Source organism: Phoca vitulina, unplaced genomic scaffold (genome assembly GCF_004348235.1).
Source record: "Phoca vitulina isolate PV1807 unplaced genomic scaffold, GSC_HSeal_1.0 scaffold19, whole genome shotgun sequence".
In the NCBI taxonomy this organism is placed as follows: Eukaryota; Metazoa; Chordata; class Mammalia; order Carnivora; family Phocidae; genus Phoca; species Phoca vitulina.
This window is the reverse complement of record NW_022589722.1, coordinates 28,657,519-28,679,719: the sequence shown is the minus strand read 5'-3', so window position 1 is coordinate 28,679,719 and position 22,201 is coordinate 28,657,519. Positions and strand designations below refer to the sequence as shown.

The 22,201-nt window shown below is 51.6% G+C and overlaps 1 protein-coding gene across 7 annotated transcripts in view; it reads left to right on the top strand.

Moving 5' to 3' along the window:
* PACSIN2 (protein kinase C and casein kinase substrate in neurons 2) overlaps positions 1 to 22,201 on the top strand; it is a 131,807-nt gene that overhangs the window by 91,928 nt on the left and 17,678 nt on the right. For all 7 annotated transcript variants that reach the window (XM_032416160.1, XM_032416164.1, XM_032416162.1 and 4 more), the window contains exons 2-4: positions 259 to 396; positions 19,096 to 19,252; positions 21,176 to 21,411. In XM_032416160.1, the coding sequence (XP_032272051.1) occupies positions 337 to 396; positions 19,096 to 19,252; positions 21,176 to 21,411 (453 nt within the window). In that variant the 5' untranslated portion in view covers positions 259 to 336. The remainder of the gene's footprint in view (positions 1 to 258; positions 397 to 19,095; positions 19,253 to 21,175; positions 21,412 to 22,201) is intronic.

The window sequence follows — 22,201 nt, the reverse complement described above, 5'->3', positions numbered from 1 at the left end:
ATGCACTGTTCTCCAGAAAGCTCTTTGAGCTCTTCAGTAAGATGTTGAGAAGGTTCACTTGTTAATGTGAAACACACATTCACACGCATGTAACATATGCATATATATATGTTGTTATTGACTTTTCTCTCACCTCAAGGGGACGTTTGAGACTGCGCTGTACTAAGGCAGTGATGGGAATGGAAGTTGTAGGATGGGGATGGCTTGCTTATTACCCTAGGAATTTAAAAACTGCAACAATGTGCTTTTCTTTTATAGGTTTGTCTGTGGATTTTGAGCATCTGAAGTTGACCTCTGCGTTAAGCATTCGCTGCTGCTCTCTCACTGCCCGAAGAGATGTCTGTCGCTTACGATGATGCCGTTGGAGTAGAAGTGTCCAGCGATAGCTTCTGGGAGGTACTGCCCATGCTTGCATGCTCATGAATGCAGAGACCAGGCTGATGGCGCCTGACGGGCCTGGCTTCTCTTGGCCGGAACTGGGGGAGAAGATGAGTAGACCCCAAACAGGCCAGGTCTCTGTGGTCCGATCCAGATGGCGGCAGGTGTGGCTAAGCTGTCAGTGCGGGTGGTGAGCTTACCTGGCTAGAAAAGAGTGATAAAGAGGCTAGAGGTACTTGTCAGGGTCTTATCAGTCTGTCTGATCTCAGATCTTCCTTCTCATGCTTAGCCATGACGTGACTTGGTGCTGCATACACTTATTACTGGGCTTGGCCGGGGAGGCAGTGTTACTTCTGACTTGTGTGCGGAAAAGTGGACAGTGGTGATGTGACATCATGCTGGACAGTGCGGGCAGGTGGCCAGAGGGCTGAACAACTGCCCTCAAGCCTGTCGGAGCATCTTCCTGGGAGTCTTGGCCCTCGAGGAACTCCTTTCCTGATTAGATATTGGGGGGTGGGTTGTTTTTTCTGGAAGTCACTCTTCCTGAGCCCACTTTTTCCTGCCTGCTGCTTAAAGGAAAGTCCATTTTTGTTCTTGTGGCAAAAACCTCTGGGGGCTTAGTGGAAGGAGCACTAGCTTTGCAGTTGGAAAGATCTGGGTCCTGATCCCAGCTGTTCCCTTGCTAGCTGTGTGACTTTGGGCAAGTTGCTTGACTGATCTGAGCCTCAGGTCTTCATCTCTAGAGGGGGGTGATACTGGCCTTCGAGGGAAGCTGCAGGATGAAATGAGAATATACACATCAGCACCCGCATGGGTGCTTTCCTGACCCCAGACGCTCGAGCGGTGCACGAGATGGGGAGGATTCTCAGGGTTTGCTGGGGACTAGCACGCATTAGTTTTATAGACTTTGATTGATTAGGTGTATAATTTTGTCTGAGAGCAAATACCATGTGATACTATTGTCTAATAGAGACAGTGATCACAGGTGCCCAGTTTTAAAAAAGATGGGCAAGGAACTCAAAATTCTGTTAACACTTTTTGGGGGCCTGGGTGGCTCAGTTTGGTTAGGCGTTTGACTCTTGGCTCAGGTCATGATCTCGGGGTCCTGAGATGGAGCCCTGTGTCGGGCTCTGTGCTCAGTGTGGGAGAGATTCTCTCTCCCCCTCTTTTGTTCTCTCAAATAAATAAAAATCTTTTTTTTTTTAAAGATTTCATTTATTAGGGCGCCTGGGTGGCTCAGTTGGTTAAGCGACTGCCTTCAGCTCAGGTCATGATCCTGGAGTCCCGGGATCAAGTCCCGCATCGGGCTCCCTGCTCAGCAGGGAGTCTGCTTCTCCCTCTGACCCTCCCCCCTCTCATGTGCTCTCTCTCTCCTCTCATCCTCTCTCTCAAATAAATAAATAAAATCTTAAAAAAAAAAAAAAAAGATTTCATTTATTTATTTAATTGACAGAACACCATCAGGGGGAGTCGGAGAGGGAGAAGCAGGCTTCCTGCCGAGGAGGGAGCCAGATGCGGGGCTCGATCCCAGGACCCTGGGATCATGACCTGAGCCAAAGGCAGTCGCTTAACCAACTGAGCCACCCAGGCGCCCCTCAAATAAATAAAAATCTTTTTTTTTTTTTTTTTAAAGATTTTATTTATTTGACAGAGAGAGACACAGCGAGAGCAGGAACACAAGCAGGGGGAGTGGGAGAGGGAGAAGCAGGCTTCCCGCTGAGCAGGGAGCCCGATGTGGGACTCGATCCCGGGACTCCGGGATCATGACCTGAGCTGAAGGCAGACGCTTAACGACTGAGCCACCCAGGCGCCCTCAAATAAATAAAAATCTTAAAAAAAAAAAAATTCTGTTAACACTTTTCTTAAAGTTGGGCAGAAGGTCATTATCGACTTTTAGCTGAATACTTCATTTTATTAAAAGGATGTGTTTCATGAGCAGCTACTATGTGCTAGGTCCTTTGAGGCTCCAGTGGGACGTGTGACAACCCGAGTCCTTACCGCTCGGCTGGTAGCGGCCTTCCTGGTGGGTATCCAGGCCGGAGCTCAAACTTCAGTAGCCAGAGAGATGCATCTGCCCCGGGAAACATCCCACAGAAGGCAACAAAAGGGACAGGGCGACGATAGGGTCAGGGCTGGCTTCCAGCCGCCGCAGCAGGGGCTCCCTGGCGTTGGCAGGCACATTCTCACGGCGCCAGGGTGTTGGGGGGTGTTGGCGGGGGTGAGGGTGAAATACCCGGAGCTGTGTTAGAGCCGGCAGGTACAAGATACAGCTTGGAGGTGCCTCTGGGACAGTGCTGAAACTCAGGACTACCGCTCAGCCTCCGTGTGCAGGTCCAGTTGACGGGCAGACACGTGTCGCTTGCCCACAGGAGGCTGTGGTCTCGCCAGCACTGCGGAAGCACTCGGGGAGCCAGCCATGGTGTGCCGCTCCTTCCTGGGGCTCCCGGGAGGCTGGCCTTTGGAAAAACAGGTCCTTGCTAGTTTCACCACTGAACCAAAACTAGCTGAAATCCTTTAAAGTTGTGGGGGAACTTCCTGTTTGTAGCTGCAGTGACATTACCACCTGGGACTCATCGGTGCCCGCCGTGAGCTAGATGGCGGTGCGGCGGCTGCACACACAGCGGGCCTTGTGAGCGATAGGCCAGGAGAGGCAACCGGACGGGTTCAGCTGCGTCCTTTGGAGCCAGGTGGCCTGGGCTTGACTCCCTGCCTGGGGGGGGGGGCACTTTGGGCAAGTTACTAATTTTTCTTTGCCTCAATTTCCCAATCTGTAAAGTGGGGGTAAAAATGGTACCTATATCGTGGTATTGTGAAGATTTCAGGAATGAACATGGGTGAAGTGGTGTAGGGCATCAGGATAGCTCTGTCCCTCTGACGTGGGAGCTGGAGGTCACCAGCACGCGCACAGCACATCATCTGCCTGCAGCGTGCATTCGGCAGCATCATTTGAATTACCCAGTTGAGGGCAGAAACTGCTCTGCAGAAATTAGGTAGCTAAGTATAGTGCTATTACAGAAGTCTTCAGCTGCTTCTTAAAAAAAAAAAAAAGTAGAAGTTGCCAGCATGTATTAAATCAAGTGGCTTTAACAAGTCCTGTCGCTGATTTAAGCTCTCGGGCTCCCTGTTAAATCCTTAGCTGCGATAATGTCAGTGGACAAGAACATCTCCTTTTGCCCGAGGAATGCTAAGGCCAATGGTTTATTTTCTAGTCAGGCCCCACTCATCTTGTGATGCTCCCTCTGAAATTACTCTTCAGCTTGTAGAAATCAGCAGTGCTGTCATCTTCCTCCTCCCTGATGGCTGCTCATTGAACAGAGGAGCGATTCCTCAGGGGGAACCCACCCCATTCGGCTGTGAGTGACTTGGGTACACGCTGCCAGCCGCACATCTCTCCATGCTGTCAGCAGGGTCCCTCTTTCCCATGGGAGGTGTCTTCTTACTGATGTGACCCACAGACCTGTACAGATCTGCAGAAAGCCTTGTGGTCTTGAGGTGGAAAAGTCCTTGGGCTTAGTTTTACTCCTTTCCACTGAAAGGTACTTCCTGGAGTGGGTCATCTTCTGCATGCTGGCTGTATGCCTGCACGGAAGGGACATGACCCTGTCCTCCAGGAGCCTTTGGCTGTGACATTTGGAGGTAAGCTCTCATGGGAGGAGACTGACACCAGACAGATCATTGTGTAGAGTGCTGTAAGATTTGCTGGGGGGGCACGGCAGGAAGTGGGGCTCCCGCTGGGGGTGGGGCAGGCAAGTGCATTGGAAGATGAGCAGGATGTGTTTGCTAGATGAATGCACTCATGTGTTTGCTAGATGAATGGGTGAGCAAGTCCTGGGAGGAGAGATTACCCACAGGGACTAATATCAAATGGAAGTATTTGGAGGTATTTGGAGGGGACACTTTCTGTATTACCCAACACTTAGAGTAAGCCATTTAGAAAAGAGAAGTGAGCTCTGATTCCAGCAGTGAAGGCTCCTGGAGGAGAGAAGACGATGGCCCCCATGAAGGGGGAGTGGTCAGTGGGGCCAAGCCACAGTCTCCCTCCGAGTGTCATGGCGTTCAGAGGAGAAGGACCTGCTGCTGACATCACCAGAGAAGGCGTGTGAGGTAGATGGGGCTGGACTTTGAGATGGGATGGCATTCTGAGTTGGAGCAAAGTCTGGAAGCCAGAATGAGCACGGCCTTGCAGAGGGCTGAAGACCTTGAATTCTTTGGAGCCCAGGGCTGTTTTGGAGGCCAAAAGTCATGTGGGATTGGGTAGATTGGGACCGAGGGGAGGCTGCTCCCCAAGTGGGTGACTTCTTCAAGTTGGAGCCTGGCGTGTCCTCCTCAGAGGCTTCCCAGCGTGGGGTAGGGCAGGTCAGTTACTTCTGGCAAGTCTTCTGGCTCACTCCAGGAGCCTGAGGGCCCTCCTACCGTATCCTCGGCTTCTAGGCCCTGAGTCTGGGTCTTCTCATAGGCCCTGGGGCCTGGGGTACAGAGAGAGCCTAGGCTGCAGGTTGTGGGGCTTTTCAGGTGTCACCAGGGCTTCCTAGGAGAGCCTGGCCTCTGCCTTCAGCGGGCTCTGGGCACACAATGGTGGGTTTGTCGCCAGCAGGCCTGCTGCAGCGCGAGTCTCCGAGGCCTCCTTGGTGGCCAGGCTGGGAGGGCAAACTGCTAATTTCAGGAACTGGGTCCTGAGTCTGCCTCATCCCCGAGGCGGGGGTTCTGCTCAGCTGTCAGCCTTATGTGCGGGTAGAGCTCAGATCTCCCTGGAGAAGCCCGGCTGGGGCTGACCTGTACTGCACTCTGTGGGCACAAAGAGCCTTTGAGGAGAGGAGTATCTGCGGGATGAAGAGAACATAAATATCTTGCTGAAAATGTTCTAAGAATGTTAGCCCTAAAGGATTAGCATGTGACTCTCGGTATTTACCATCGCCTTCAGAGAAGGCTCTCCCTGCAGCTTCTTGTCCGACTGTGGAGACAGAGTAACACATGAGAACATCTCCACACAGAGCGCGGTTTTGTCTGGAAAGCCGTCCACATGGAATGGCATGCACTTTTCCCATCCCTCTAGAACAGTTTTGTAGGTAACGTATTTAGAAGATGCCACTGCCCTGTGTGTGTGGGTTCCATGAAGCCTGGTTTGGCACCTGCCATGGTCCAGACCCGTGGCTGAGTCCTGGGGTCCCCAGGTGAGTACCTAGTCTTGAGACCCCAGAGCCAACATTTGCCGTGTTGGGCAGTTACAGGGCAGCAAGGGTGAGTGGAAGCACAAGGTGCACGGAAATAAATTGCCTTGGCCCCACCTCCCCCCACTTTCTCAGACCTGGACCGAGTTCCCCGTATGATGGCCTGTCTGTGGGTGTATCAGCTTCATTGTAATCCTGCTGTGCTCAGGCAGAGCTCCCAGCAGGCTGGTGGCATGCCTTGATTTCCCTGAAGTTTCTTAAAGGAACCATTAATTCATTCTTTCAGGCAAGCTAATATCTGTTGTGTCACAACCGGGCATTAGGGCACCGGCCTCCCCTGTGCCGTGTTCAGTCTGTTCTCTACCCTGAAGCCAGGCCAGCTCACCCAGAAAAGCAAACCTATATGATTCCTTGCCCTGGGTGGGAAGCTCCAGTTTTCTGCATCACCTCCAAAGTAAAACCATACTCTATAGCATAACAAAGGCATAAGCATGTGTTGGCAGCTCCTGGGCCATCTGGTGCTTCCTGAGGAGTGCTGCCCTGGGCTCCTTCTCTAGGTGCCTGTCCACAAAGAAGCTGCCTCCCTTCCTGGTTGTCTTTCCTCCAACCTGATCTCCACTGCTTTCCCAGCTCCTCCTCCAGCAGCCTTCCCTGACCCATTCCGGCAGCCTTAGGCAGCCTTCCCGCCTGCCCACCCAGTGTGTAGTCTCACCGTTCGCTTCTCCCTCTGGGCTCTGAACAACCTGAGGCAAGGACGTGATTCTCACCTGCGTCCCCGGGACTCAGTATGGCGGTGCTGACACGCTGAATGACTGTGGATTTGAATGCACAAGTAAGTCGGAGAAAGGAAGAGGTTTAATGCTAGGTAACAAGACATGCTTTGCTCATAAGCTTACAATGAAATATTTGGAATGAGAATATGTATGCAAATAACCACAATAGTGAGCAGAAATCATTCTTTCAAGAGACATTTGTAGAGCACTACTATGTGCCAGGCCCTGTTTGAGGCCTTGGGGTACAGCATGAATAAAACAGACAGAAGTGACTTTTATTTTTTTTTTTTAAGATTTTATTTATTTGTCAGAGAGCGTGCACACAAGCAGGGGGAGCGGCAGGCAGAGGGAGAAGCAGGCTCCCCGCTGAGCAAGGAGCCTGACGCGGGCGGGACTTGATCCCAGAACTCTGTGATCGTGACCCGAGCTGCAAGCAGATGCTTAACCAACTGAGCCAACCAGGCGTCCCCAGAAGTGACTTTTAAATGGTCCAGATGCAGCGCTGTGAGGATGTGGAAGAGGCTCTCCCTCCTGAGGGGGCACGCCAGAGCTGTGTCAGAGGTGGCTCTAGGCGAGCTGGGACTTTTGTCCCCCCCACCCCTCTATCCCGTGCATGGGCGCATGCTCTGATAAGTCATCAGGCTGCATGCGCTAAGCCCTATGCTTATGGTCTGTGTAGTTTTAACACAGTGATAATGGCTAGCACCTATTGCTCTGTACCGGAACCCTGCTCTGGCTTATATGGGTGCTCTTGAGCCTCACGACTGCCTTCTGAGATTGTGATCTCCATTTTACAGGTTGGGAAACTGAGGCTCGGGTGGTTTTCTGGTCCCCAGCTTCACATAAATAGTAGGTGGTGGAGCTGGGATTCGGGCCCAGGCACCTCCCTCTAGAACTGCTCTCTTGCCTCAGGTCTCAGCCTCCCAGGAGCTCCTCAGAGAAGAGAAATGTTCATTTGCTCTGAGTGCCACATACTTAAAGCTTCTGCTAAAACATGAAGTCACGCCCTGTCTGGGGTCAGACCCGGGTACCGCCGTTTGCTAGTGTATGACCCCGAGGGCTCAGAGAAGTGAGATATAGCCTGCCCGGTTTCCTAGGCAGTGATGTGGCCTTGCAGGTTCCTCCTCCCCAGGATGGTTGCAAGAATCAATAACCCGCACAGGGCCAGGGTCCCACGATTCCTGAGCCTGAGCGGCGTGTGGCCTCCTCATTTAGTCTGTTTCTGAGCCCCACATGCGAATGTTGCTTGCATGGGAACAGGCAGAGGTGGAGGAGTCAGGTGGCCTTTCATCTTGGTGCCAGCTTGTTCCTCCCCTGTCTAAGTGCCATAAAAAGAGCCGTTCCTTGAGAGAATTGTTTTGCTGTCAAGCTTTTCCTCTGAAGATAAATTATTTTCTCATTTGATTTTACTGATGTCAAAGTAACTTGTGTAAGCGATGTTAGATAAAACGTTTAACCTTTCTACTCAGTAAACAAATTATACAATTTTAGAGCTGGTGGCCTCTTGAGTGCTTAATTAGACTGCGCTCGCTTAGCTCCATAGAGACATTTGTATACAAATGCTTGGGGCTGGCACGGAGGGACCCAGGTATGGAGATGGGGTAAGGGAGCTCGTGGTCCTGCGCGTGCGCGCGCGCGCGTGTGTGTGTTTTGGAAGGGGGGCTGGTAACAGGAATCAGTGAAGGTAGAACCAGGGATTCGGATGCAGGGGACTCAGGGAGAGATGGGATACTGTGAAAGCAGCAATTTGGGGAGGGGATGGTCACGGAAGGAAGGGGGCATTACCTAGAGGAAGTGCTATTCCCACTTTTCCAATCTGGCAATTTCCCCACCAGGTAATTTGGCTTTGTATCCCAGAGGTTTGCCTGATTTCAGACAATTCTCTAATTCTCCTTTCACTGTTGGAGTTTCTACCAAAAGCTGCCAGTCTTCAGCAAGCCCTTACTTAGACACCCGGGGAGGTCAGAGCCACTCTTATGGCAGGGAGGTGCCACATGTCCAGCGCCTACCTGGAGCGTTAGGGGGAATCAAAGAGGGTGTGACCTGGTCACTTGGCAGCAATGTCCTCTGGGTGTTTCCTGGGCACTTGGCTGAAGGACAAGTGTGTGTGAGTGCCCCAGAGACCGTGAGCTCCAGGGTGGAGTCTTAGGGGTGACGGCTTGCAGGGAGGGTGTGTGCTGTGCTCACGGACAAGTCCACAGGTGTCGCTGGGCCTTTGTTGACATCTCAGCAGTATCGAACCCAGCTGACCACCTTTAAGGAGGAGTTCAATTCTGAGATAACTTTGTTTCAACACCTCCTTCCTCTCCACTTTATGTGTTCTGCCTTTGGAGTTACATCTGCGAACTGGGATTTCTGGGTTTCTATGTCTTCCTGTTTTATTTGAATGCTTAAAGATCAATGATGCGGTTGATCTTTCAAGTTGTTGAAGTTTGGGATTTGTGCTTTATTTTATTTTTATTTTTAAAGATTTTATTTATTTATTTGACAGACAGCGAGAGAGGGAACACAAGCAGGGGGAGTGGGAGAGGGAGAAGCAGACTCCCCGCCGAGCAGGGAGCCCGATGCGGGGCTCGATCCCAGGACCCTGGGATCGTGACCTGAGCTGAAGGCAGATGCTTAACTGACCGAGCCACCCAGGTGCCCCGAGGGATTTGTGCTTTAAAGCTACCATGTAGCACAGGGAGCCTTTGCAGCGTGAGGAGCCTCCTTTTCTTCACCCTCCTACTTGATGAGTACAGTGCCAGGATCGGAAGGCAGGGCCGGTCTGCATGGGGGGTGAGAGCTGAGCACCGGAGCTGGGCCTGGAGTGAGGCCCGGGGGCAGTGACAGGACTGGTGCTGGGGCAGAGTCAGCCAGAGCACAGATCAGTGAACAGCAGCAGGCCAGCCAGCGATTGGGTCTGTAACCCTCGCAGAGTCCTGCCAGGGAGAGAGCATTACCCCGTTTTGAGGATGGCGGGCCCAGTGAGGTTAGGGCTAGTCCAGGTGGTGGTTCGGGGGAGCACCAAGGTGAGGAGCTCCTAAGACCCTCTGTTCCAGTGCAGGGCAAGTTGGGAGTCCAGAGGGTGGGTGAGCTGGAAGGCAAAGGGGAGAACTAAGTGAAGTGGAATTCTGTAGAAATGAGGACTGCCAGAGCACAGTCTGAAAGCAAGGCACAGATACTCCTTATTCCCCTGTGCTTTCAAGCGCACAGCACATTTCACAACCCTAAAATCCATAGTGGCCCCGTTTGGAAAGGAAAGTTCAGAGTAGGGGTTGGGCTAGGCTGAGGTAGGAGGTCCTGTGCTGGCACCTGGGGGACGCCCTGCGGTGTGTGCAGGCCATGGCCTCTGTCAGGGCCTCGCAAGGAACGTGGGGGGGGGCAGTGGTGACACTGCAAGGCCCAGGCCGGAGGCGCTTCCGGCCTGCCTGGGACACAGGTGGACTCGGGGATAAACTAACTCGGACCCCGGATTTGACTGAAAGCCTTGTCAGCATAAATGAAGCAGCAGTGGGGCTCTCCTGCTGGATTGGGCTTACGCGGCTCTTTCCAGATTGGCAGAAGCGTTAGCAAGCTGCTCATTTGTCATCGTGGAGTTACGCTGTAAGAGTCGATGCTTTTTAGCTTTTGTGAGGAGAGCTGGAATGACTCACTGGATTAAGAACTTGGTAAATAAAGGCTCATGAGTTACTTCATTGCCCATGCTGAGCTCTAGTTGAGCACTTAGCAGTTTCCCGGTCCCTTCCTATGCACCTGGAGTGGGGATTCCCACCCCAGCACCATTCGGGCGTTGAGAAGATATTACGGGGTGCCCTCTGGGTGCCTGGCATGGAGGATGGAGAAGAATGAAGGCTCAGTACTTGCCCTCGAAGCCACTGTTAGCACATTTAGGCATGCAACAGTAGATGTCCGTACAAGAGTAACAAGGGAGAGATGAGCTGAGGGGGAAGACTTCCCAAGGGGATGGGATCTCATATAGCTCATGCTCTGTGGGCCTTGATATCCTGCCTCAAGCCTTCAGAAAGCAGCCTTGCCCCTCAGAGTTCCCTTCTGCTCTTACCACAAACATCATTTCCTTCAGGCAGTCCCGACCACCCAGAGTGTTCCTTCCAGAACTTGTGGCCATCTGTAATTGGGTTATTTATCTGACCGTAAGTCCCAGGAAGGTAGGGACTGACAGTTTGTTCACCATTATATCCCTCGTTCCTCACATGGCACAGAATTAGCTGTTCATTACACATTGGTGTGTGGCAAGAGGGTGGTGCCAGGCTCTCAAAAATTGAGTTATGAGGGCTTCAGGGGTAGCCGGCCAGTTGGTAGCATTGCCAGACTCTTCAGTTAGAAATCCTGGAATTGCAAAGGGCCCTTGGAGATCATCTAATCCAGTCCCCCCTCTTCATTTTGTCTCCCAGTGGACAGGATGTAGAAATGGCCAGGTCTGGTCAAGTGATGTCTGAGCCAGGCTAAGAGCACACCCGGCTGGGAAGAAACCCACCCCAGCCCAGTGTGTTTAGTCCTTATGAAATCAGTTCTACCTCTGCCCTACAGCAGAAGAAACAGAAAGTTGGGGAGAGAGACCCATACAAGGTCATTTATTTGGGGGCAGGGCCAGATCTTTGCCTCTCTCTGCTGAGAGGTGACCTCATCAGAGAGGGCAGGGGGCTGAGGGACTCAAAACAGATAACAGAAACTCATTCAGACAATCTCGCTGCCGTCTGCAGGACTGTCATTAAGGAATCCCAGAAGGGTCATCTTCCATCCTTGTCTTTCTGAAAGCTGGTTGAGAATATCCTGGAGCCTCTCAGTGTACTTTATCAGCTTTGGATAAAACATTGGACTCTGACTCCATCGACTTGCCGGGAGGGAGGGATAACAGCAAGGGCTTTTCCTTCTGTCCGGTCAGCACAGCAGAGCTGGCTCACCCTTGAACCCGCCTCTCCAGGATGTAGAAGGAGCAGCCTTCAGGGTCACAGGTTAAAGGGCATGAGCCTTCTGAGGGTGAAATCAAGGTTGTCTTTGGCAAGCGGTCTTAATAGTTTACAGGTTTGGGGTTCCTGACGTGAGCCTTGGTGGCACACAGTGGAATTAGGAGCAGGGCCCATACATTACTTCTCAGTCTTGAACTCTGCCTGTGGCCTTCCCTGGGACCCGTGGGGCTGGTTGGAAGCACACATACTACCTGACGACCCATTAAGTCTTAAATTTACCCTCTCTGGAAGGTGGGCTCTGCCTTTTCTGGCTGCATGATCATGGGTGACTTTGCCTCTTTAAACCTCAGTTTCCTTTTCTGTAAAATGGGAACACTAATAGTACCCACTGCCAAGGATTGTCACAGGATTAAATGAGGTGGCACATGCTGAGCTGTTAGCACACTGCCTTGCAAATTGTAAACATGCTCTATTATGATGCTCCTGCTGATGAAAAACAGTGCGTGGTGCCTGTGGCCAGAGGCTTGCAGTCCAGCTAGGGCAGGGAAGCTAACATGCACGGCTGTGACCCATGTGGGACACGCTGTGGCTGCAGGCCATGGGGACAGTGTGTGGAAGGTCCCTCGTGGCTCCCAGGTGGACCAGCAAGCAGGAGCCTGTGGTGGGGAATTGGTCTCGACTGTCTGCAAGTGCAGGTGATGCAGGCACTCTGTCTTGGTGGTCCGGCAGGGACAGCGGGTGTCAGGGAAGCCTCCGTGGGGAAGACAAGCTGAGCCTAAATAGAAAGCTGGAACTGGGGCAGGTAGGCTGGGACTCCACACCCACACCCTTCGCCGGCTCTCTCCCTGCCTTTGACGCTAGTCCCTTTCCTAGTGGTAGGACTGTGTTAGCGCCGGCTCCTGTGAAGTCTCTGGCCTTGTTTGTGTGCAGCTATTTTTAATTCCCATCGAGGACATCATGCTGTCATTTTGTTTCTCTTTCTCCACTGCTGGTGAGGTCTGTGCGGGTTGCAGTGTCTACACCTCGTCCTGCACTTCTTGCTGCTTGCCTCCACGTTGGTATGCCTCCCCCCCGCCCCCGCCGCACTTTCACCCACACATTCCCCAGGTAGAAGATCCTACATGCCTGCAGCCCAAGAGAACATTTCTGTGGGGATATGACTCAGGGACAAAATTGCTAGGTCCTCATGGGGCATGTGTATGCTTAATGACTTAGTTACTGCCTGCTTGTTCTCAGGGCTGCCCCAGTCTGTTTTCCACCAGTGTGTACAATAAGGGTTCTGTGTGCCCCTTTTGTCCCACACTTGGCATTTCCCACCCTCGGGTTTGCCATGCTATAGGAGTGAAGAGCCTTGTGATCATGGGCATCCCCCCAAGTTGCACAAGGGTGAGCCCCTTGCTGCTGTGAGCCCCTCGGACTTTGGTTCTCTCTGAAGTTGCCCTAGTCATACCCTTTGCCCAACTTCCCTCAGGGCCTGTCTTTTTCATGTTGATATATAGGACTTACTGGGATATTCCCTTTTAGTCTCTTGTCAATTTAGACATAGCAAATTGGGAAACAGTGTTTGCAGTCTGTTAACTTTGTCCATGGTGTTGGTTTCTGAAAAGAAATCCTTAATTTTTGATGTAATAAAATTCATTTATACACATAGGCACATGTGTATGTAAGTATTTGTACAGCTTTGACTTTGGAAATTTTGTTTAAGGATCTTGCCTGGCCCTAAGTCACACAGATAGTCACCTGCATTTTCTAATAGTCACTTCCGGTCCTACCTTACATTTTTGTTGAGTGCCAGCCGTGTGGCAGAGCCCGTGGAAGGCAGTGGAGAAAGAGTGGTGGATGAGGAAGGCAAAGGTCCACACCATCTTAGGGCAAAGAGTTGGACGTCTTTGGGCTTGATGTCCTGTACGCCGCGGGCTCTGGTCCACACAGCTTGGGACGCGTGAAGGAAGGCCATCCTGGGATTGAGCCCCGCTTCAGGTTCCCAGCGCAGTGGGGAGTCTGCTTCTCCCTCTCTCTCTGTCCCTCCCCCCCCCCGCCCCGCTTGTGCTCTCTCTCTCAAAATAAAATCTTTAAAAAAAAGAAAAGAATAAACTGGGGGGCCGATGGGTGGGAGGCTCAGAGGAGCTGCAGGTCTGCATTCACTTTCCCCGTCACCCACTTGGGATCCCCAGAGGTCTCACTGGGTTACTTCCAAATCCTCCAGCCTTCCTGTTGCCTTTGGCCACTGTGATCCACAGAAGGGAGTTGGCCAAGCGAAGTAGTCTCTAAAGGCGGAGAGGCAGGCATTCTCCTGTGTCCTTGTGAAAGGCAGTTCCAGACTGTTTACATGTAGAGGATAAAGGAGGAACTGGTGCGACCTGTTTGAGCAGTCCCTCCCGGCCCCCCTGTAATTACAGTCCTGCTGCATTTTAGATAGAGCCCACTGTCTCTCCTCTGATTCCCGATTACGCGGATGTTTCTGCACAAGGATTGCTGCAACTCCAGCCCCAGACTCATTTTAGCGGACTATAAATCCAAGGTGTGTCTGAGGCTGGATTCTCAGTGCCTGGGGTGGAGGAAAACCAGAGGAATGACTGGAGCCAGACTCAGAGAAAGGGAGAGGTAGGGAGCCTTGAGGAGGGCAGGCTGCTAGGAGGCCCTAGGCCCTGGGGTGGGGAATTGTGGGTGGAGAGAGGTTAGAGTGATTCGGATTCACGGGAGGACAGCAGAGCTTGGGGGTTGGGCCCACCCATTGGCCCCCCAGTTTATTCTTTTCTTTTTTCCACTCCCCGGGGAAGAGGGGGGCGGGAGAGTGGCTTCTGGAGGACTCTAGAGAGGTGGTGGTTCGGCTTTTTCCCAAGCCCAGCCTGCATAGACTATAGCCCCTGAGGTGCCTGGGCACTGACTGGATCCTGCTACCCCTATCCGGCTCCCACCTGCCACCTGGAGGACAGAGCCGTCCCTTTTCCCGCTTTCCCGCTCTCTGTCCCCACTGCTATGGCCCCAGCCTGAGGAGGCCACTCTCCCACCTTCCTCCAGGAGCTTCACCCTCCTGAACCCCACCAGTCCCCCGAACACGGAACCCTTCAGGATGATCATCTGACACCCCCCACCCCCAGCTGCACCCAACCCCCCGAAGTCGCTAGTCATTCCCTTGCATCCTGTGTTCCATGCTCCACGCCTCATGGACAGCACGCCTGAGTCCCCGTGCTGGTACATCTTTTCACCATTTTCCTGGAGACCGTTCTCTCTCTCCTCACCTTTGTTCTTGAAAATTCCTACTTGTTCTTGAAAATTCAGTTTGGATGTTGTCTCCAGTATACCTTCCCCACCTCTCACTCCTCCCTCTGGCCGGGTGGAAGTCCCCGAGGAAGAGGACAGTGTCCCCAGCCGCGCATCCAGGCATATGTGTGTTGAGGTCTGTCTTTAGTATCTTGGTATCTGAGGGAGTGAGCCTGAATTTCGAGGAAGTTAGGAACATAGATAGCTTCTGACCTCGTTTTTAAAACGGGCATTCTGTGAGTAAATCAATTGATAATAAGGTTTAGAAGAAATCTCGTTTATTTTTTAAATTTCTGCATAAAGTTCTTTGCCATTTGGCCACCTCAAAACAAACTAGTGTTTTAAAAAGCAGGAGAGAAAGTTTTAAATTACAAAACTGATAAAATAGAAATAGCTAACCATATAGACCCTCACTTTAACATATGATCAGTTTGTCATGTATTTGAAAATTAACTCACCTTGCATTTTATAAAAACCAGTCATCGTTATACCTCAATTTTAAAAATGTATTAAAAAAAAGAGAGAACACACTCCACCAAAGAAGACATATGGGTGGCAGACAGGATCAAGAAAAGACGCTCAGCATCACTAGACATTAGGAAAGTGCAAATTAAAATCACAGTGAGATAATTGCTACATACTAAAGTGGCAAAATATTGAACAAACAAACCTGACGCAGTTCCAAGTGCTAGTGAGAATGTGGAGCCTTTGGAACCGTCGCACTGCAGTGAGGAATGCAGAGTGTACAGCCACTTGGGGTGATGGTTCGGCGGTTTCTTATGAAGTTAGACATATACTTACTGTATAAGAATTCCCTTCCTAGGTATTCACCCAAGAGAAATGAAGACATGTGTCCACACAAAGACCTGTCAGTGAATGTTTATAGCTTTTTTAATAATTGCCCCAAGTTGAAAACAACCCCAATGTCCTTCAACAGGATGAAAAGGCAAACAAGTGATGGTGTACCCATACAACAGAACACCTCTTAGCAATAAAAGGAGTAAACTACGGACATAGACAATACCATGGATCAGTCTCAAAAGCCAGACCACGTACTGTGTGATTCCATTTAACCGGACAGCTTGATAAAGGGTGTTGGGGAGGAAGAATCTCCTGTCCCCTTCAAGGTCCTTCTAGTTAGACTAAGAATCAAATTGACACGAGACAGATTAACAGTAGAAAATAAAATTTAGTATATATGGGGAATTCACACAAGCATGGCATATTCCAGAGACAGGCAAAATGAGTTATCTGTGTCATCCTGAGATAAGTGGGTAGGGGTCTAGTACTTCAAAGGGAAGGAATGTAATTGAGGGGAAAATGATAAACAAAAAGAGTAAATGTTTGGAAAACAAATGTTTGCTGGGCCACTCACAAACAATGGGACTCGGAGGACTTTGATCAGATAGGCCTTGCTGGGTCCCTCCCTGTCCACCAAGCCTAGTTCAGAGTATAATGTAGTTATCTATGGCGGTAGCTCTCTTCCTGGAGCAGGTTGTCTATCTAAATTCTTTGTAGACAGCTTTGGGGGAGGTAAAGAGCTTTTCCTGAATCTGCTGGGGAATGATTGCTTTTCAACTCAAAATAATCTTCATGTCAAAGTGGCCTGTTTGGGGGCGGCCTGCCCCTTGGCCCCTACGAGGGACACAGATCAGATCAGTGTTGCCAGGGCTATGTGGGGCAGAGATTGACTGCAGGAGGGCACAGGGAACGTGGTGGGGAGTTGGAAGTTTCTGCACCTGGATATGGTGATGGTTATACATGCACACATTCATGCGAACTCAGCTAAGCATAGACCTGTGAAGGGTGAGTGTTACCGTATGTAGATTATATTTCAGTTTCGAGAAACAGTGGTCAGTAGTTCTGCTCTTAGGATGACCACCGGTGCCTTGCTCAGGGGAGCAGGAAGGCCACACTGCTCTGCAGTGGGCGGTTTGTGGAGATGAAACAGTGGTCCCTGATGTATGTCCCTGTGTGGGCACTGGAGGGATGGCCGGCCCGCACCCACATGGAGCCTTTTCACCCAGCAAAGACCAGTGGGGCAGATGTTGCTGCAGCGTCATGAGCACTCCCTTCTCCCCTTGCCTCAGCAGTGATCACAGTGCTAACATTTAGACCTAAACTCATGCTTCTGGAGACATCCTGCCAGTATTCCTTGTTGCTTCTAGATTTTAAGAGTTTGTCCTTTAAATATGAACGGCAGCTAAGGTACACGCTAAAGGGTCATACCGACAGGTTCCTTTTTAGGAGATACTCTTTTCTTTTCCCTAAATCTTTTTACAGGGTTTTGAAAAGCAGAGAAGAGCCAACATATTGTGATCTTGATTACCCGTGTGAATATTATTGGTGGGAGTGAGATGAAAGCCAGCTCTGCCTCATGGTTTCTTGCCGACTGTCAAGTCTCAATCAAGCTGTGATGAGCTTAGTTCTTCTTGGCACCAGCTCAGCGACAGAGTTGTGTTTTGTTGGTTACTTGTTTTCATCCTGCTGTAAATTTCAAAATGACAGCAAGGCCCTATTTTAAGGGAAGTGAGCATGCGGTGTCACTTCCAACTGATTGTGAAATGCTTGCTTTTAGGGGCGCCTGCGTGGCTCAGTTGCTTAAGCCACTGACTGTGATTTTGGCTCAGGTCATGATCTCAGGGTGGCGAGATTGAGATTGAGCCCCATGTTGTCAAGTTCCACGCTCAGCGGGGTGTCTGCTTGAGAGAGTCTCTCTCCCTCGCCCTCTGCCCCTCCCCCCACTTGTGCTCTCTGTCGTGCTCAAAAATAAATAAATAAAAATCGAAAAAAAGAGAAAGAAATGCTTGCTTTTGCCTTGCTAAGAAAGGGGCTGCTGAAGCATAGAGATGAAAGGTCTGTGTGTTGGTGAGGAGTAGCAGCCTGGCCACACCCCAGGCCGGAACAACAGCTGACGTGGGCTCCCAGAGCTATTCAGCATGCCTGCTGGAGAAGGCTGCCCAGGCCACTTCACTCCCAGGGGTCCTTGCTGTTCCCAGAGGAGCAGGGTTCTCTCTGGCCTCAGGGACAGCCCTTTCTGAAGTGGCCAGAACCCCTTCTCCCTCATTGCCCATCTCCCTTTGGGGTCCCTGTGTTCTGTCCCTCTGTGAGGTCTTCCCTACCACCACCCCCTTCACCTGGTTAGCTCAGGATAGGAGAAACTAGGGTAGTTTGAACTGTTCATAAGTCGGAGTTAGCGAGCTGTGCCGCTGGTCCCGCAGCCTACCTGGGAGAGAGAGGACTGTCCCCTTTTCTGTAGAAGTAGGAACGAGTCCTCCCTGTTCTCCAGGAGCTTCCCAACTGAGCCCAAAGAGAGATGAAATAGAGTGATCAGCCAGGCAGAGACCTTTAGAAATGGTAAAACTGGTAATAAAAGTTGATTAAGATTTTTGAAGACGGGGGAAGAAAAGGTTGAAATAGAACAGATCATTTTGCTGCCACATTCCCTCCAGTGCTCCAGCGTCGGCCGCAGGCTCTCCTTTCAAATCAGCTGCTGAAAGAGTGACACATACTAAACACTTTGATTCACACTCCCAATTAGCCACTAATATTTTGTCAATTATTCTTTATATATTTGATAAATTAGTCTCTCTCTCACATGTGAGAGAAAGTAGTCAGAACTCACCATCACCCTCGTCAAAGCAGGTAAGAGTCTGAGCTTTGCTGTCAAGACGGTCCTACCTGGAGCCATTTGAACCCCTGCTGCTGCAGGACCTGGGGACTGACGTCATTCTCCAAGCCTTGCTCTTCTCCTCTTAAGAGGGGGACAGTTAGTCCTACTCGTTAGGGCAGGGCAGTATTTGGAGGTGTAAAACACCCACTGTGGTGCCTGGTACACACTGGGTGCTCAGTAAGTGGGAAATAGTATTTATTGCTCTAATCGGGAAGTAATAACCCAGCATGGGATGACATTTAAGCGGAAGGCACCTGAAACCTGTTTATACCAATGATGATCAAAAGGTCTTTCGCCAATTCTATAATATTAATTATAAGATCATTTTGGGGACGCCTAGATGGCTCAGTTCCTTCAGCTCAGGTCATGATCCCAGGGTCCTGGATCAAGTCCCACATTGGGCTCCTTGCTCGACGGGGATCTTCCCCCTCTGCCTGCAGCTCCCCTTGCTTGTGCCCTCTCTCTCTCACTCTCTGGCAAATAAATAAATAAAATCATTTTAATCTGAGTTACCGAATTCTTTTTCTTTCTTTTTTTCTTTTTCTTAAGTGTCTCTGGTCAGACCTCACTTGCTCTGGGTAGCTGTCCCTGACCCCTCAGTTTGCACGAGATGCCCTTCTGGGTACCCTCAGCCCTTCACTTCTCTCCGTCAGAGCCCTTCCTGTGCTGGTCTGTCTCCTTCCCTGACCCACGGGTCAGAGCGTGTACACTGGCCATGTGGTTATTGAAAAGCTCCACATTTTAATGTTGCTGCTAGTAATAAAAATGGGGAGCTTGTCACCTAACAACACAGGATGCCTTTCTAGTGGGAGAGGGGATGAACTCCCAGGAGCCCAGCTAGCACGGAGGCTCTTTGTGCAGCCGTGAGGGTCCGGCTGCCCCACCCCCAGGAGGGGCCCCCAGTCTCACGGTGTGGTCCTGTCTCCTAGGTTGGGAACTACAAGCGGACCGTGAAGCGGATAGACGATGGCCACCGTCTGTGCAGTGACCTCATGAACTGCCTGCACGAACGGGCGCGCATCGAGAAGGCGTACGCACAGCAGCTCACCGAGTGGGCACGGCGCTGGAGGCAGCTCGTGGAGAAGGGTAGGGGGCCGCCCGGGCGCTCCAGGCAGATCTCACAAGATCAGCGCAGGAGTGCGTGTTCAGTTCTGGGGGGCTGTGCTTCATAGTGGGGAGCAGCAGGGAGCCTTCTCCCAGCAGCCCGGGCTGTGTGGGCTTTCTTCCCTTTTCTGTGGCACGGGGCTTCCCTGCATACAGTGCCAGTCTCCCGCCGCAGCCCTTGTCGTCCATAGGACGTGCTACGCTTGCCAGTCTAACTCAGGACAGCCCCTGCCGGGCCCAGATCTGAGTAAAGCGCCCACCACATCAGAGGCCTTGCGGCTCTACACTGTGGGCTCCAACGCGCAGAGTTGTTTATCCGTAAGCTTGGCTGTGTAGCACATCGGGTAAGACTAGATGGTGACATGTGGCAGGCTTTCGAATTTCGAATTTTAACAGGAATAACTAGAGGTGTTGCATGGTGCAGGTTTTGCCCCCCGCTCCCTCCCTAGCAAAACACTCAGAAGATTCGGGAGTTTAGCAACAGAACGCTGCTATGGGTATAGATTGTTCTCAGAGTGCACTTCCCAACATAGAGGGGGAGCTGGGTGGGTTACAGGGTTTCCTGGGACAGAAGCCGGAGAGTGGGGCTTTCCAGGGTGTGCTGTGGGCCAGGCTCTTCTACCATGATGGCTGACCTCAGAAGATGGGGGTGCCAGGCCACTGGCTGAGGGGTCCTGGACGGGCAGGGCCCCAGGCAGCTACAGCTGGGTCTGGACCAGCTGCTCATCTTTCCCCTGTTGCTGAAACAAGTCATCTGTGGGGCTTAGCACGGTGCCTTGGTTCAGAGTAGGTGTCAGGGAGCGAGGTGGCCGTGCACGGGTGAGGAGTAGCCAGGGAAGGGGCAGCTCCTTCAGTAAACCATAACTGTTGTTTTATTTCCACCTCTCAGGATCCAGCTGTCAGCGCTGTCCCTTGTGTTTATTCAGAACTTGAGGTTCACAAAGCACCCTTGCCCCCGCTTACCTTGTGGATCCTGCCACTGTGTTCAGACCAAGGCTGGAGAGGGAGCTGCTCATTTTGTAGACATGAGGGATTCGAAGTTCAGAAGGGCTCACCTTCCACGGTTGTGCCCCTTCCAGCGCCTCTCTGTGTCATTACCCAGCTCAAACAGTGACTGTCCCCGGGGAGAGCCTCGAGGACAGGACCTGGATCTTCCCATTTTCATCCTCAGATTCTGTCATAGCCTCTTCCTCCCTTACCTGATGCCATGCCACCCCACACCCTCAACAAAATGACAGGCCGGATTACGAGCTTCCTTCCTGAGCAGTGTGCGAGGTGACCACTAATCTAGAGATTTCCATCTGGCCAGAGCAGTTTCCTGCCTCCAACTGTCCTTCCTCTCTGCAAGACAGGGCTTCCATTCTGCTGAGAGACAGTCCTCCGTTTGACAGGCAGCTCTTGAGTTCCTGCTCTGAGCCAGGGCTCCGTTCTCCTTGTGGGAGTGAATAAGAGAGGTGCTGAGGAGTCCCCTGCAGGGAAGGGAGAGGGCGGGCTGCAAGAGCACCCGAGCAGCCGGGGAGAGAGGTCAGCTCACTTCAGAGGGTCCTCCTCCTCCAGCCCGCCTTAAGCAAATTAAAACTTCCAAGATGCAGAAATTGGAAGTCTTTAAAAGCTTAGTGACTTTAAAAAAAGAAAATGTGTGTAATCCCCTAATTTCCCTAACAAAAGAATGGTTGAGTAGATCCAGCTTCAGTTCCTTATTCTTCATCCCGGACTGAAAAAGGAACAGCCACTAAGAGAAAACTGTCTGAAAGAACCGAAAGGAAACCTCCCAGCCCCCACAGCCAGGCTGCTGGCCTAGAATCCCATCCTCACAGCTGAGAGAGGTTAACGGACGAAATCCCCACGCAGGGCCTGTCTGGGAGCCCTGGTGCCCAGTAACCACCAGCTTCTCTCCTGTGCCAGGGCCCCAGTATGGAACGTTGGAGAAGGCCTGGACGGCAGTCATGTCCGAGGCAGAGAAGGTGAGCGAGCTGCACCTGGAGGTGAAGGCCTCGCTGATGAATGAGGACTTCGAGAAGATCAAAAACTGGCAGAAGGAAGCCTTTCACAAGCAGATGATGGGAGGCTTCAAGGAGACCAAAGAAGCCGAGGACGGCTTTCGGAAAGCACAGAAGCCCTGGGCCAAGAAGCTGAAAGAGGTGCCTCCCTCCTGCAGGCTGCCCCTGCCCGGCCTGACCCCATGCTTCTTGGCTAGACCCCCTCTGACTGCTTTAGGCCCCGGATGCTAACAACAGTAGAGACAAGGCCCCCTCTTTGGGTTAGCAGAAGAGATTAATTTAAAATTTTTATTTCTTTTGTATGTGTTTTTCTTTGAAATTTGCAAATAATACTGATACCGGTTTTTCTAAAAGTAGCCAAAGCCACTGAGTCTCCTTTGGCCTTGGCTAGCTGGAGGCTCTCCTACACGGACCCCATGCCCACAAGCAGACCGCCCCCCCCCCCCGCCCCCCGCCACCGCAGCTTGGCCAGCCCCTTCCCTTAGGGGCCCACTTGCTGCTTCCTTCCGTCTCCACTGGCTGGCTTTTCTCAGGAGCTGCACCACCTTCCTCCTCCTCAGAGTCCTCCTCCTCAGAATCTCCCAGAACAGACCTCCGTCTTCGGGTAGTAATGACAGGCTTTCCTTCTTTTTTCCATGTCTTGGCTTTTGCCACGTTTCCTTTCTCTTCTTGTCCGTGGCCTCATTTATAATGACTACCCCCACCCCCTCTCGAGGCCATGGTTACAAAACTCATCTTTCCCCTCTAGAATGAACTCTGTGACTTTGGCTCAAGGAAGGAAGCCTCTGAAATAAAGATACAGCGGCGTGTGCGTGCACGTGTTCTCCCCGAGTTAGCCATGGAGCCCGTGGCCTGTAGGTCTGCCTGCCAACGTTACCCCTCCTGGTAGCTCTGGAACTTAGGAATGTTCTTCGTATTCGCTGTTCCAGCT